Source organism: Lycorma delicatula, chromosome 9, assembly GCF_047948215.1.
Source record: "Lycorma delicatula isolate Av1 chromosome 9, ASM4794821v1, whole genome shotgun sequence".
Taxonomy (NCBI): domain Eukaryota; kingdom Metazoa; phylum Arthropoda; class Insecta; order Hemiptera; family Fulgoridae; genus Lycorma; species Lycorma delicatula.
In genome coordinates this window covers 68384654-68401041 of record NC_134463.1, presented here as the reverse complement: position 1 = coordinate 68401041, position 16388 = coordinate 68384654, and the positions used below count along the sequence as shown (strand labels likewise).

The window sequence follows — 16388 nt, the reverse complement described above, 5'->3', positions numbered from 1 at the left end:
TTAATTCAAATAAATAGATTTATTATATAAATATAATTTTTATTAAAAGATATAATTATTATTCTGTGTAAATAATTTTGAATTAAAATGAAAAATTAGTAAAATTTTATTTCACTAATAACTTTTGATTTTTTCATATATTTTTAAAAAATTTTTATTATTGAATTATTATTTATTGAAATTTTTTTACAATCAGGTTAATAATTATTAATAAATTCATATATTTAAATTTAAAAAAAGTTAAAAAAATATATGTATAAGAAGTCGGATTCGAACCGACGTGCTTTCCCTTTGTAAGATCCAAATATTTCATTAATTAAAATTTCATTTGGCTATAACCCTGGAACCAATGAAAATAATTATCACTTATGACAGATTGTTGAAAAGCTTTCAATGAGGACTTATTACTACAATTAAGAAAAATCAAAAATCCAAATTATTTAGATTTTGGGCTTTTTTGGATACTTTTGGTCCAGTCGATCAAAAGGGGAGGTGGACAACTAAATATTACAACACTAAATCCAAAATCCTACGGCTAATAGTTTTTGAGTTAATCGTCGAAAGTATCCAAAATGAATTCAGGGATGATCAAAATGGATATTTCCATTGAAAACTGAAAACCGAAATTTTTTACGATCACAATACTTCCTTTACTTTGTACAAGGAAGTAAAAATGAGACTATCTTGCATTCGATACGGGGTTAGGCATAAACCGTAAATGTGGATACGCAAATGGTATAAGATGGGTGTTACTAATGTTAACACCCATATATTTTCTGTTGTTTCTTTACAGGTCCGACTACAGAAGTTCCATCAGCAGCAATCCTCCCAGTTACCCACCCAAAAGAAACATCCCATTTTTTCAAAACTGTAATTTTTATTATATCAAAATAATTATTCTTTAAATTTTATCTGTTTTTCAGTTTTAATAGTATTTATAAAATTAATTTTTAATGAAAATATAGTAACTGCTTTAATAAAGTTTTATATTATTTTTTAAATTGAAAATATTTTTAAATGTAATATATTGTTTTTTATTTTAATTTTTTTTAAATAAATAACCTAGGGAATTTATTCTTATTAAGGGATATCACTTTTTATTTGTTTTAAGAATGATTTTTGAACACTGATTAATAATTACTTTTTATTTAACAATAATTAATTTTTTTTAAATATTTAAATAATTAAACCTATTATTATTCAATAAAGGGGGGATACTCCACCTTGGCGCTTTAGCTCATCCAGCGAGCAACAGTTTACATTTTCTTCAGTTCATCACTTCAACATCATCAGTATCAGTCCTCCCAACTATCCACCCGAGGGGAAAATCCCATTTTAAAAAAAAAATTATAACTTATTTTAAAATAATTTTTCCTAATTTTAATAGCACTTTTAAGTTCAAATTTTTAATGAAAATACTGTTATTAACTTTTTTAATATAGTTTTTTTATTATTCTTTTTAAACAAAACATTTTAATTGTCTTTTAATTTAAAATTTTTGTTAAGATAATTTTTTTAGATAACGGCAATTATTTTTGTTAAGGGTATCTCATTTTACATTTGTCTAAGGATTATTTTTAAACATTTAATTAATAATTCATTTTTATTAAATTAATTAATTTTTTAATATTTAAATACTATGCTTATTATTATTACTCAATAAAGGGGGGATACTCCACCTTGGCCCTTTACCCCATCTGTAGCTTTAGAGCTAGTCTAAATTTTCTTCAGTTCAACATCAACAGCATCAGTCCTCCCGATTATCCACCTACGGGATTAGTCTTTTTTTTTATAATTTTTTTTAATATTTAGACTGTTCATTTGATCTGTTTATCACTAGAACTTAATTTACATTTAAAAATTTTATTTTTATTTTAATAAAAGCTCATTTTTAATTATTTTAATTTTATTATGTGAATTAAAATTTAACAGTAAAATTAATTACAACGTTTGCTTTTTTAAAGCTTTTTTTAAATTTAGATTTTGCAAATTAGTTTATTTAATTGGTAGTTAGAAAATAATTTTAGAATTAGTGTAATTAAAGAAAATTTTTTTTTTTAACTTTATTGTAAATGTTAAACTTCTATAGTATAGTTAAAAGTACTTTAGTCCACACTGGCCCTTATTATTCTCACAGCCATCTTAGTCATCATCTACATACTTCTGCAACATTATTTTGTTTTTATTATTTGTTTTGTTTGAATCAGGGCAAGCTCAAAATCGGTGAATTAAATTGGTAAATAAGATATTAAAATTTATTTAAATTATATAATAAATTTTTTTATAATTTAATTTTTCTTTAAATAAAATTATTATGAGTATGAAATAATTTCTATTTGAATTATTTTAATATGTTCGTTATAAATTTATGTTTTTATACCTCTAATTATTTTCATGTTGTTTCATGAAAATGAATTGCCTATGATCGTAAAAAAAACAGCAAACCCTGATTTGAACTTTTAGTTTTAAGAAGGCATCATCCAGTTCGACGGTACAGTGGTCTTCTTTGCAGTTCTTCAGCTTCGTATCCACCACTGCAAGTCTAAAGTGGTGGATACCTATAAGTCTGCATCTTGATGTCCGAATGCTTCATAAAAGTGCTGGTCGATCATGTTTGAATAATTAGAAGAAACAAGATGAATCACAACCTGGTTGTTGTCGAGGTGGCTGCAATTGAAGGCCTCTACCACCACAGGGCAATAAAATTAAGGTAATTTGCACTACTATTATAATTTGGGGGGAGGGGACAGACTGAGAAACATAATGGTACATCAGTTAACCATAATTTTTTTTATAAGAGAAGTTTTATCATTTTTAAAATATTAAATTTTATATCTGGATATCTTATTTATCAAATTATTATAACAAATGTATATATATATATATATATATATATATTGATCTCCAACTTTAATGCCCAAATTTATTTCATAACATTCTTTAATTAGTTTAGTAAAACTTAATAATCATTCTTCAAACATCAAATTCCGACACTTGTAATAGAAGTTTGAGTCATTTAAACACATCTTGGCACATTTATTCTCTTAACGCAACACACTTGACACAGTAACTGTACATCACAAAACAGAATGAAACTACTGTACATGCATACACAGTGAATGTTTAAATATTCGTGTTAATTGAATCACTCTGAAGACTGCTCTGTACTGACATGTTAGAACCTACTGTACATTAAGTCATGCATATCCAGCTGTTGCCTTCATAATAATATATTTATATCTCTACCTTATATTAGAAATCATTTAAAATATTCTTTTATGTACAGAAGTTACCCCTAAAAAAAAGTACATAGAATTCAACTAAAAATTTTTAGAAATATATTATTTAGATATACATCAAAAATATACTTCAACAAATGTCATCACATGTGGATGATGGAAAAATTATGATTGCATATTTTAATTCAGCATAAAAAGTTACATCAAAAAACAATAAAACTTTCATTTAACGAAAAATGTTTATTAGTGTAATTAGATCATGAAAAACTTAATGCAATATTTGATTTTTTTATTATTCATTCTGGCAAATCTTCTTAAACCATACAACATGCTATTACATTACTGTAAATATTGTCAACTTATTTATCCTATGATGCATATCTCATACCTTCTGTATGTAAAGATATCATTAACCATACGCACCAGTCTGACACATTTAAATCTAATCTACTTTTACTCAGGCATTCATGGGCTGCTTATAAATCTCTGATAGTATTTAGGGAGCAAATGTTAATTGTTATCTGAAAATTTACTTTTGTCAAAAGTTAGTTTGAGTTCTTTATATGAGTTTCTTGAACTGTTAAGTTACAGTTTAACAATTAGATCTATTATAATGATTAACAATGTACTTTTTAATTAAGTATTTTAGATAAGAGATCTTGTTTTCTTAGATCAATAAATAAATAGATACACAAGGTCTTTTAATTCGCTCTTTTCTACTCTTTTAAATCATAAAATTGAATTATAACTTTGTTATAGAATAGCTATCAATTATTTGATTTTTCTTAATGTTAATACGTTTTTGTTACTAACAGTACACACATAATACTAACATTGTTCTTTTTATCTTTTGTCAGGTACGACAACGATAACTCACATAGGTTAAAAATGAACAGTGTTAATGTGGCTTAACTCATTAGTATTATAATAACAATTAAAGGGAGGACTACTTACTTTCTAACTTGTACTCCTTTTCTAGTAGGATTAAGTTTCTTTTTAAGATATTTATATATTCTTGTTTTGTTTTGTAAATATGTGCATGTTAAGAGTAAATTAGCATGTTAGAATTAAGGAAAAATCACGTTTCCCCTGTCGATCCCTCAGTAGGTTGTAATTGTATTTTAATTATGTTATATGTGTTGTTTTTTTTACAGGTTCATTATGTATTTTAAGTTAAAATTAGTTACGTTAAGTTGCATTTGCATTCCATACCCCCATCCCCAGTAGGCCCCTCAGTAGGTTGTAACTGATCTTAAATATTTTATGTGTGTTATGTTTTTTATAGGTTCATTGTATTTTAAGTTACAATTAATTATGTTAAGACGCGTTCGCGTTCCATACCCCGATCCACAGTAGGCCAAATTATGAAGTGAGATATTAATTTAAACATGTTTTGTTATATTTATTTAAGATTACATTAAGTGCATGCTGTTAACCCATGTTAGCCTGAAGGGAATTTTCCCTAAGCACTGATTTATTTATTATGTGTGTATATTTCAAGTACATAAAACTGTATTTTTATCAATTGCCTTGATATTTTTACCAATTTTGTTTCAGAGCATTTAAGTCTGTTTTAGGTATATATGATGGTACTAATTTCTAATCAATGATGAAAAAAATGGTATGAATGAAGAACAAAAAAGGAAAAATAAATTCCAAAAGAATTAGAATATTAATAACTTGTTAATTTGTATTAATTTATTTTACTATTTGTATACTAATTTTTCTCCAGAGTGTTTCAAGTACAGAAAACTGATATTTTAACTAATTAATGCTGGAAGAAGACACTAAAGTGATGCTTAGAAAATTGTACATGTGATGATGAATGTATAACAAAAAATAACATAAAAAGCTAATTTCAAAAGTCAAAAAAATGATCAGATTAAGTTAAAGAAAAAAGTCAGTAAGCAAAATTAATGACAATGATTACTCAAGTAAGTTAAGAATGAACAATGTTAATGTGGCTTAACTAATTAGTTTTATAATAACAATTAAAGGAAGGACTACTTACTTTCTAACTTGTACTCCTTTTCTAGTAGGATTAAGTTTCTTTTTAAGATATTTATATATTCTTGTTTTGTTTTGTTTTGTAAACATGTGCATGTTAAGAGTAAATTAGCATGTTAGAATTAAGGAAAAATCATGTTTCCCCTGTAGATCCCTCAGTAGGTTATAATTGTATTTTAATTATGTTGTATGTGTTGTTTTTTTTTTACAGGTTCATTATGTATTTTAAGTTAGAATTAGTTACGTTAAGTTGCATTTGCATTCCATATCCTTATCCTCAGTAGCCCCTTAGTAGGTTGTAACTGAATTTAAATATATTATATGAGTTGTCCTTTTTACAGGTTCATTGTATTTTAAGTTACAATTAATTATGTTAAGCCATGTTCGCGTTCCATACCCCCATCCACAGTAGGCCCAATTATGAAGTGAGATATTATTTTAAAAATGTTTTGTTACATATTTAAGATTAGATTAAGTACATGCTGTTAAGCCATGTTAACCTGAAGAGAATTTTCCCTAAGCACTGTTTTATTTATTATGTGTATATTTCAAGTACATCAAACTGTATTTTTATCAATTGCCTTGATATTTTTACTAATTCTATTTCAGAATATTTAAGTCTGTTTCAGGTATAGATGATGGTACTAATTTAACTAATAAATGATGAACAAAACAGTATGATTGAAGAATAAGACAGGAAAAATGGATTCCAAAAGAATTAGAATATTAATAACTTGTTAATTTGTATTAATTTATTTTACTATTTGCATACTAATTTTTCTCTAGAGTGTTTCAAGTTTGTTTCAGGTACAGAAAATTGCGATATTTTAACTAAGTGACACACTAAAGTGATGCTTACAAAATTGTAGATGTGTTGATGAATGTATAACAAAAAATGACAAAATGCTAATTTCAAAAGTCAAAATGATCAGATTAAAATTAACACAATCAACATCTAGATCGCAAGAGTGAGTACAGTTTCAAATTTAATTACATTATAGGAAAACAATGTAAAACCTCATTCATGAACAGATTGTTTTTACAAAATAAGTGAATGGCTTTTTTTTTGTAAAAGACAGTTTTAATTTCTGACATCATAAATGGTAAAATATTTCATGGAATGCTGCATTTGAGTTTAAATAGTTTTAAGTAAAAATATAGAAGTATAATTAATTATCCTTATTTATTAAACACAGACTTTGTAAAGAATTTTTTCAATAATTATTTGTTAAGATTTTGCAATACTTTATTTAGATATTGTTGCGGTTACCCTATTTTTAGTAGTAAAAGTGTGACTGAATTCACTATAAACACATTATATTAATGTAAATAAACTTTTAGGATTAATATTGAAGGGAAAAATATTCTAGTTTCTGGGTGAAATTTTACAGATACAGAGATAACAGGAAAAATTGTAATTGTTCAGTAGTTCCTTGTCTTAATTGGTCGGTCATCTAGAAATAAACTATGATCAACACACTGTGTTCATTTATTGACTCAAAATAGTCTAAAGGATATCCTCCCAATGGAAAGACTTACTTCAGTATCAAATGAACATTCAATATCCATTAAAGAAATTTACCTTAATTGTCTTACCCCACATTGATTTGGAAAATCTACCAGGCTGTTGGATTCCCCTGGTAACATCAAAAATTAATTTTGTATTTTACTCTCTCCCAAAATATGAAGCAATATTTTTAACTAAATTAGTTCAAATCCTCCAAAACAGAATAATAATAATTAATAACAAATTTTGAATTCTACATAATTATTTATTAGTCTAATTTATTAAAAAAAAAAAATTCATAAGATACTAAGACATTTTTTTTTGCAGAATTTTAATTGGATTATAATCAACTCAGTATTTCTCTATGAATTTTATTTAAACTTATCAAAGAATTCTTTTGCAATTGATAAAATATACTACTGATGGTAAAATGCAATATGTGTACTGAAGAACAAAGATCACATGGGAAAGAAAAAAGAATAGTGTATACAAATAAAACTTAGGAAGAAGCTGCCAAAAATTAATATTTATGTCATTGACTTCACACTTTGCATAAATATTATAAATATACAGTAAGAAATATAGTGTATTATAATAAAGAATCATCATTCAGTATATACCAACAAACATAAATATTTAAAGTTAAAAGTGGCTGAAAGTTTCAAAATAATGATTTGATAATTTATCAAACACGAAGGGTTGATCGATCAAAGTTTCAGCTGTAATTGATAAAATTCATAAAAGGAATTTTATATATATTTGTGAAATCCATCTACAACAAGACTATTATAATTATTAGGAGAGATTTCCGAAGTAAATTATGAAATGTAAATTACATCCAGGAATAGACACTGATTCTTACCACATTATAGTTGTGTCTAAATGTAAGGTGGGGTACAGAAAACAAAGAAAAAATGGAATAATAAAGACCAAAAAAAAAGAATGACATGAAATAAAAATTGGGACAAACATAAGATCATATTACAAAAAACAAGATTTTGAAAAAAATGAATGGATAAAATTAAGAGGAAATAATTTTAAGCAAGAAAGTAACTTTAAATAGAAATAAATCTAAAGAGAATCACATATTTTATCCACTGAACCTGAAATTTTGTCCACTTAACTTTAGCAATATGATAAGCACACTGAACACATTCCTCAGGATATGTCGGAGATGGAAACATACTTCCAGGGAAAATGGTGCCTAAAGATGACTGCTGATTGCTGCTAGAGAAAGAAAAGAGATATTCCTGAGGATGATTCAAAAGAAACTAAAGAAAAACGGATATTAGATAAGGTAATATCATAATTTAGGCTACTTAATTCATTAATCAGATTTTCTTTAAATTTCCATTACTAAATACCCTGGCCCTTTAATTAGCTCTGGTTTACAGTTTTGAAATTGCACAAAAATTACTATTCACCTTATTAAATGCATATAATTGGAATAACATTTTTTTTTAGAATGGTATTTTTTGAAAATTTTATTTGAATTTTTTTATTTTATATTACCACTAGAAGAGGGGTATATATATTTAAATTATTTATAGAAGTAAATTTGATGTAAAATCAAGTCTGTAGCACTTTTATTGAATACTAGGATAGAAAAATTATTTGAATTGCACAAAAAATACATGGTATTAAAACTATTTTTCATTAGTGTAATTCATGGAAATATTTTTTAACGTTACATAATGGTGAAGAGAGCAATTTGTGTTCTTTTATCAGCAAGGGTAAATATAATTCTCTGTTTATTTAAACCAAATGTGCAATTTTTTTTTGTAATGATTATTTGACTTTGTCAGGAAGAATGCATTAAGATGATCGATGTATATTATTAAATTTCACAATATTAAGATAAAATTTATTTTGATAAAAAATGATTAACTTTTGTTGTTCTTATGTTAAGTGGTTTAATATGTTTTTTCTTATTTACAGCCCTATTTATCATGATTTCAGCTTTTTTTGTTCATTAACTTTAGAGAGAGTAATCTGAAACAATGAGCAAGAAATTTTCACTAGATTAAATTATTTAATATTGTACGAGACAAATGCACTGTTCTGCGATCATAAGTAAGTACAATATTATTTAAATTTAGTAGGAAAAAATGTCATATTTTTCAGTAAGAATTTTTAATAGTATTGCAAAAGAGACAGTTTCTCTTTGAAATCCTTCTCAATCTTGGTCATTGGTTAAAAATAATTATTAGTTGTACACTAGAAACATTATGCTTATTAGTACAAATTTTTTTTTATGCCCAGCATTTTGCCAACAGTTTCAGTGGAAATTCTTGTTACATTTACAACCCTTCCATCTTTATCTTTATTGAAATTGTGAAGCTATGTAAGACTCTAATGTTTATATAATTATGAAGTTGTAATTTTCAGAATTCCTAAAGATTCTCTTCAAACTTCAAATAAATTGAAACTTACAATAAATATGCACAAAAGAACAAAGATAATGTATTATATCACAAATTAACTAGTATTTATTCCAGATTTGTAAAATATAACTTTTCAAATAGAAGATGTTTTGTTATAATGACATACTATAATTTATTTTCGCTAGTCTGATGGCATGGCTTAGATCCGGTCTACATTAACCCTCCTGTTAACAAGTTTTTCAACACCTTTATTTTACCAAGTGGGGTAGTTTGACTACCCCAATACAATTTTGTGATTTGGTGTATTATCTGTTTTTAGATTCTGTTATTTTCATAGAATAGCTTTATTTAGTATTGCAATACAGTTTTTCAAATAATTAAAACTATTTAAACTGAACGTAGATGCAAAGTACAATAAATTTTATATCATTCACACGAGAAATTTAATATTGGACACCTATAAAATTAAAAATGTATACATTTTGGCTGTCATTGCAGTAAACTAGTACTTGGCCTCAAAATAACAAATAACATTTTGAACTGTTCATTCAAGTAAATTTTTGCACAACATGGACTTCACAATAACAGTTTCTTCTCTGTGTATATTACAAACAGGTTTCTTGGACGTTAAACAACAAAATCTTATTTTACAATATTAATTTTTCTTGCAATATTGACATCGTTGAGGTGTTGGTAACATGGGTTTCTGGGGTTGGATCATTGCTATCGGAATTTCAATACCACATGCTTTCAGCGCATCTTGTACATCCTTATGAAGACTGTTGACGTTTCTAACTCTTTCCTGCATGTTACCTTTGCTGAGTTCAAATGCCAGATCAGTTATGAAGAGTTTCGGTCGGCTCTGGTTATTCTCCTGCCAGTCAGGAAATCTTGTGTGTGCAAAATGTATGCATTCAGTGCTGCAATATCTACCATCTCCATGAAAAGTCTTAGTGGCCACTGCCTGGTTCCTCTAACACAGCTGTATTCTCTTGTCATTTTTTCTCCATTACCTACAGCATCTTTAGTTCTGTTGTAATGAAGTATCATTTCAGTCACTTTCTTCACCACTCACTTGCCTCTCATGATGCTGAGTAGAGGGTAAGATTACAGACTTGCCCCTTTTTGGAACATAGAAAACTACAGTCAGGTCATTTGTGAAACCAAACATTGAAGAATGAACGTCTTTCTTTCTCTAGGGCAAAAATTCCTTCAGAATCTCTTTCTTATTGGAATGCAGGGTATCGAACTAGTGTCATGTTTCGTTTTAGTAGTTAAGGAGCCAAGAGAAAACTGGTGAAAAAATTATTAGTTGTCATTTTTGACAAATAAGAAGATAAGAAATTTCATACCAAGCGGGGTAGCCTCACAACCCCACCAATATATCCTGTCAATAATAACTATAAAAGCAAGAAAAATGGGTCAGTCACAAGTGTGAATACAATTTCAATCATTTTAGGATAAAGTCATGAAACCACAAGCATGTATCTCTTCAGATAAAATTATTGTAGGGAAAAAGTCAACCTGGGTTAGTCAGAATACCTTGATTGGCCGACCTCTGTGGCACGACTGGTAACGTCGCACCTGGAGGTCCCGAGTACAAATCCTGGTCACACATGCTACAAATTATTCAACTCATCCTCTACAGTAATGCTTAACTGCCAACCCACCCGAAAAAAAAAATCATACCTCGATTGGTAATGCCCTTGTTAATGAAGTTTCTTTTACAGTACTACTTTAATAGCATAAAAATTATATACTAAAATGATTTTTCATAAGTCTGACAAAAAATCAAAGAAATATAGTATTTTGTTTTTAATTAGAAGTTTTAATAGTTGTAAGAAACAAGTAAACTTAATTGCACTTATATTTATTGCTCAGTGTAATAATAACTTAGAAAACAAGTTAGAATTTTTTCTTGAATCCTTTCAAATTTTAGTTCTTTTGTTCCATATTTTATATTACCCCCTCTTTTTCTTTCTTTGCAACATTAGAATTTCATATCCAGTTTTATAAACTGAAACATAAAAATTCTATAGTTTTTTTTTCACTACAGGATCACTTCTGAATAATAATTAGGTATTTTTTATGTTTGTAAAAAAATTTTACAAGTTTTAAATTCAGGAATTAACATTGTTTTTTATGACAGCATTCATTATTTTCAATAATTTTATTAATAGTTTTTTTTTTTATAGAAGCCCTTTTGTTATGAATTCAACTGTAATTTGGTGATAAATGTATTCGATTGAACCTAATGGATAAATTAAAAAATAATAAATAACACTATCAAAAAAAAAGGAAAAAGAAACATTCAATTAAAAACAAAAAATTATATACCGTTAAACATTAAAAATTCAGAACAAATCAAAACATAGATAATTTGAATTTTCAATAAATTCAAATTTTTTAATATACAATATATTATTAATAACATTATAATAGAACACTACAATTAATTAGGAAAAACAATACACAAGTCATTTATACATTTTTATTGTGGGTAGAAGAAACTTACAGCTTGAACAATATAAATTGATAAGTTGAATAAATTGCATAGAAATACTTTACAGCAGGCAACAGCAGAATATTTTTAGATGGCCAGAATCATAACTTAAGACTATTAACAAAATATTTATTTTTAAAAAATGAATAGTTATTTGAAATATTTGCTAATTTTCTGATGCATCATTAATTTACAATTTATTACTCTTAAATATAATTGCAGTAATCTTCTTGAATCAGAAGATTCAAGACTTCTGAAACTTCTATAAAAGTATAATCTCTTGAAAAACATCAAGACATGATGCAGATGGATCAGAGAAATAAGAGAGGATCTGAAGGAAAGTAACCTTGCACCAGAAGACACCACAAATAAGATAAAATTAAAATTAAACAATAAAATCAAAATAAAAACACTCGCTTCACACTCACCAGAAAAACACACTACATGAAAATTTTTAATGCTAGAAAGGGCACAAAGAACAGAACATATTAAAAAGTACTGGGAGGAGACTGCAATGCCCAAACATTCCCATTGAAAAGACTTTGATAATAGAATGACTAAAATGTTCTTATGCGGTAATAAAAAGTTATATATATATATTTACATATTTATAGATAACAACTGAACCACCAAAACACAGTAACAGAAAAACCTAAAAAACTAATACCAATTTTCCACTGAATTATGATTTTGTAATGCTGCTGTAATCAAGGTTTTACCACAGTTTTCCTTGGTCCATACAGCCAAATTCTGAGGTAGTTTCTTTTTTTAATCCATGGAGTAACATAATGATGTATATAATGTATTATTATTTAGTAATCAGAATGCAAGATTTAATTAACTCATTTAAATAAACAATCTTAGATGCTAAAGATAGTATCATCCTGGAACTTAAAAGCAAAAAGGAAAAATGGTCCATCAGTAATGGTGGTATGGCATAAGCCATACTTCTGGACTGAATGTACAGGAATCAGTTGATTCATTAAACTATAGCCAACAAAGTCAATTTTTTGTTAAGGTAGATCCTGCCATCGGCTAAATTCATGCTTGTGTCCATAACTGTGTACGGACATCGACCACATCAGTAATCGTGCAGCTAAAAGATGAGTTGTTAGCGGCAAATCAGTCTAGTCATAAATGGGGACTCTGTCTCTGCCTGACTTCTTTTAACTTTATTTTAGTTTACCAATTATAAGGCCAAATTTGGTATTTTATATTGATGTGAGGGTAGTCGACGTACATTTGACTAGGGGCTAATAAGCCATATGTACCATATTATTTATTTTATATCCAAATATAAGTTTTAAATATTTATCTTTAACAGTAAAATGATTGCTAACTAAGAATACAATTAGCAACAGTTCCAAAGGGCAGCCTGTAGGTCTATATGTCATTAGGTTGCCTAAAGAGGTAGCAAAAGAAATATTAGTTAAAAAAAAATTGAGTCGTTAAATGTTAAAGTTGAAATTGATTTGTCTGTTTATGTCACTCGTATGAAAGGCACAATTCTGTTCATACATTTTGTAAATTAAGCATAGTAAATGAACATTGCTCATTAAAGCATAATAATTTTTTTGATTTATTTATAATGGAAACATAACTGATCTGATCTGATCTGTTTTTTTTGTTGCTGCAAAACCCAGCAATACATATACATATATATATATAGCAAATATCAGTACATAGGACCAAAATACTGTTTAGATTTTTATCTTGAACTGATTAGAATAGATTATATAATTGTAAATTTCTATGTTTGAGTTCATTTCTCAAAGTACTTTAAGAACTTTTATTCTATTAATTCATACACCGATTACATTCATGTAATTTTCATCTCATATTATATAGGCCTTTTTTAATTTTTTATCACAACTACATTCATAATCTATTGTTAGAAATGAAGTAATATATTCATACTTATAATGAACCATCGTGTCACCTAATGTGGTTTTCATTCAATTCTTTCTATATTTTCCTCAAGATGGGTGTAACAGGTGAAAATCTTTCAATATATTTTATTGATAGGTCGTAGGTCTATATTATAATTTTTTTTTTTTACAGGGAAAAGGATACGTGGAAGAAATTTATAAATCGTAAAGATTTATTATAATTAAAATTGTAATATTAGCATAATGCATAAGATTTTTTTACTTATGTTACATGCCTGTAATCTGATAATGTATCATAGACATAAATATTGTTAAGCGGTTCTTATCAAGATTTTCCCATGGTTTCATTTGATACAATAGGGCAAATGACATAACAGTTCATTTAGTTTTCCGTGGAATTTAATATTTGATATCCTTACTCACACTTTAAATAATAAAAATAATATTATTTATTTATAATTTTATTTGTTGTAATCTTTTTCATTACCTGCTTAATGTCCACTTAATATGACCCGTTAACCATTAAAACGTGAAATTTAGTTCAAATACATCGATAACATAAAATTTTGAACTTATTTAAAGGAGTGGGATATGCGTCACCATTTAAAAATTTTTAATTTTTGTAGAGGCATCATACGATCTGAAAATTTGGTACAATGCTATATGAGTTGTTTACAGTACTGAAATGTGTTAGTCAATCGGGATGGATCAATTAGGGATGGGAAAATAATTAGCTTAATTGTTATAGAATTTCTGTAATATATTTCTGAAACAGATTACTAAAAATTCATGAAGCAGGAAAATTGTAAAAAAAAAAAATCTGATATGGGTACATGGCCTCCTTGTATGCCTATTAAATTACATATATACTTTTTTATTATTATTATTATTATTGAATTAATATTTATCTTAAAAGTTTTTTTTTTACAATTAAGAGGTTAATAATTATTAATAAATCAATAAATTTAAATTTAAAAAAAAAGTCAAAAAAGAAGTCGTGATTCGAACCGATGTGCCTTACCCTTCTAAGATCCAAATATTTCATTAATTCAAATGTAACTCTGGAACCAATGAAAATATGTACCACTTATATCAATAAAAAGCTCTCAATGAGGGCTTATTACTGCAGTTAAAAAAAATTCAAAATCCAGTTTGGATTTTGGAACCTTTTGGTACAGTCGATTGCAATCTACTTGGTGCACAAGTAGATATTACAACATTCAAATATGCCAAAGTATCTGTATAATCTGGTAAATCACCTTGTATATATAATTATGATGTGAAAATACAATATTAGATATTATAACAGTAAGACACTGTAATAGAACATTTTATTAGAAACATTAAACTTATTACAGTAATATTGAACTTTCTCTACAAATTGTAATATACCAAAATTAAAAAAAAATTCTAAAATCGATGATTTAGTGAAGATTCAAAAACTTTAACAAGCAAAAATAAAAATTACATATGTGTGAAATCGAAAAGAGTTCTGTCTTTTTTTGGAATGTAGGACCTTATTAAATAAGATCTTTAGTTCAAAATCCTTTAAAAAAATTTGAACTGTATCAACCATAAAAATAACAAAATACGATATATATATATATTAAATACTTACCAACAGTAGTTAAAAAAATAAGCATATAACGAAATTTAGTGCTGTGCATCGCCGTCTCGCCATGCATGAGCGTTGTCGTTTTCTTTTCTCTTTAAAAGGCATCAGCCTTCTGAAATTGAAATAAAAACAAACAGAAATTAGAGGATGTTACAGTAAATTTTAATTAGCATGATATCACATTATACTAATTACTGTTCGCATTTTAAAATATTATATTGTGTGCAATATAATCTTTTAAAATGCGTTCATAATTACAGTAACCATTAGACATTAAGGGTTGATAAGAAAACAGAGCGAAAAAATATATTTTTTTTCTTTAAATAAATACAAGAACAATTTAAGAGTGTTCATTTATTAACCTCTCTATAATGCACAGAGAAAACAACAAACTATTTTTCATGTTGATAAACAATCCTTCGAGGTCTACAAAGACCTATAATTAATGACGTCATTATTGCATCTTAGATTTTATTTTTTATATTTCACCTGACCTACCGCGGGGTCGCAAATCAGTTGTTTAACAGCTGATTTTCGAAGTCAAAGGTTCTGAGGTTTAAATTCTAGTAAAAGCCACTTGTTTTTATACGGATATGAATAATAGGACAATGGATACTTTGGTGTTGTTTTTTTTTATTATCGGTGTTGCGGAGAAATACCATTTACGTACCCCCCCCCCCCACACACACACAAGTGGGAGAGTGTCGGACTCGCACGGATTCGGGTTCAGATGTTAAGAGCCTATGTGTGCCCGGACTCTACCGACTAAAACTCCTACTTCACCGTTCTTCGCCACCCGTAGCCGGGTTTGGAATTAAGTATAACACAACCCCGGGGGTGCCAAAGCAGGGAGGCCTAAGAGTCTCACAGCTTCACCACCGCCGCCCTCCCGCGCAAGAACGGACGGCTCCACTGAGGGCTGTAAGAGAATATTAATTACACTTCTGATTTACGATCTAGAATTGCAACTGCACTCACCTTGAATACTCACATACTTGTATATCACCCGACACCTCAGTTGGGATTCTGGTACTACTTGCCGCTTGCTCAAGGGCTACCGGAGTCCTCCCGCTTCAGCATTACGGCCCATCTGTGTAAACACAAACGAACGACAGCTCCACTAAAGGCTGTCTGTCTTTCACCCCTTGTATCCTGCACTTCCAATACAGCACACTGTATAAAAGGCTAGACACCGCAGAGAAATTATCACTGTTTGTTAGCATTACTCCAATGATATTGCCTAC

General features: G+C 27.8%; 1 protein-coding gene across 1 annotated transcript in view; it reads right to left on the bottom strand.

Moving 5' to 3' along the window:
• Window positions 1-16388, bottom strand: part of LOC142329898 (uncharacterized) — a 327751-nt gene that overhangs the window by 72760 nt on the left and 238603 nt on the right. The window contains exon 3 of the mRNA XM_075374814.1: window positions 15148-15256. Coding sequence (XP_075230929.1) covers window positions 15148-15214 — 67 coding nt within the window. The 5' untranslated portion in view covers window positions 15215-15256. The remainder of the gene's footprint in view (window positions 1-15147; window positions 15257-16388) is intronic.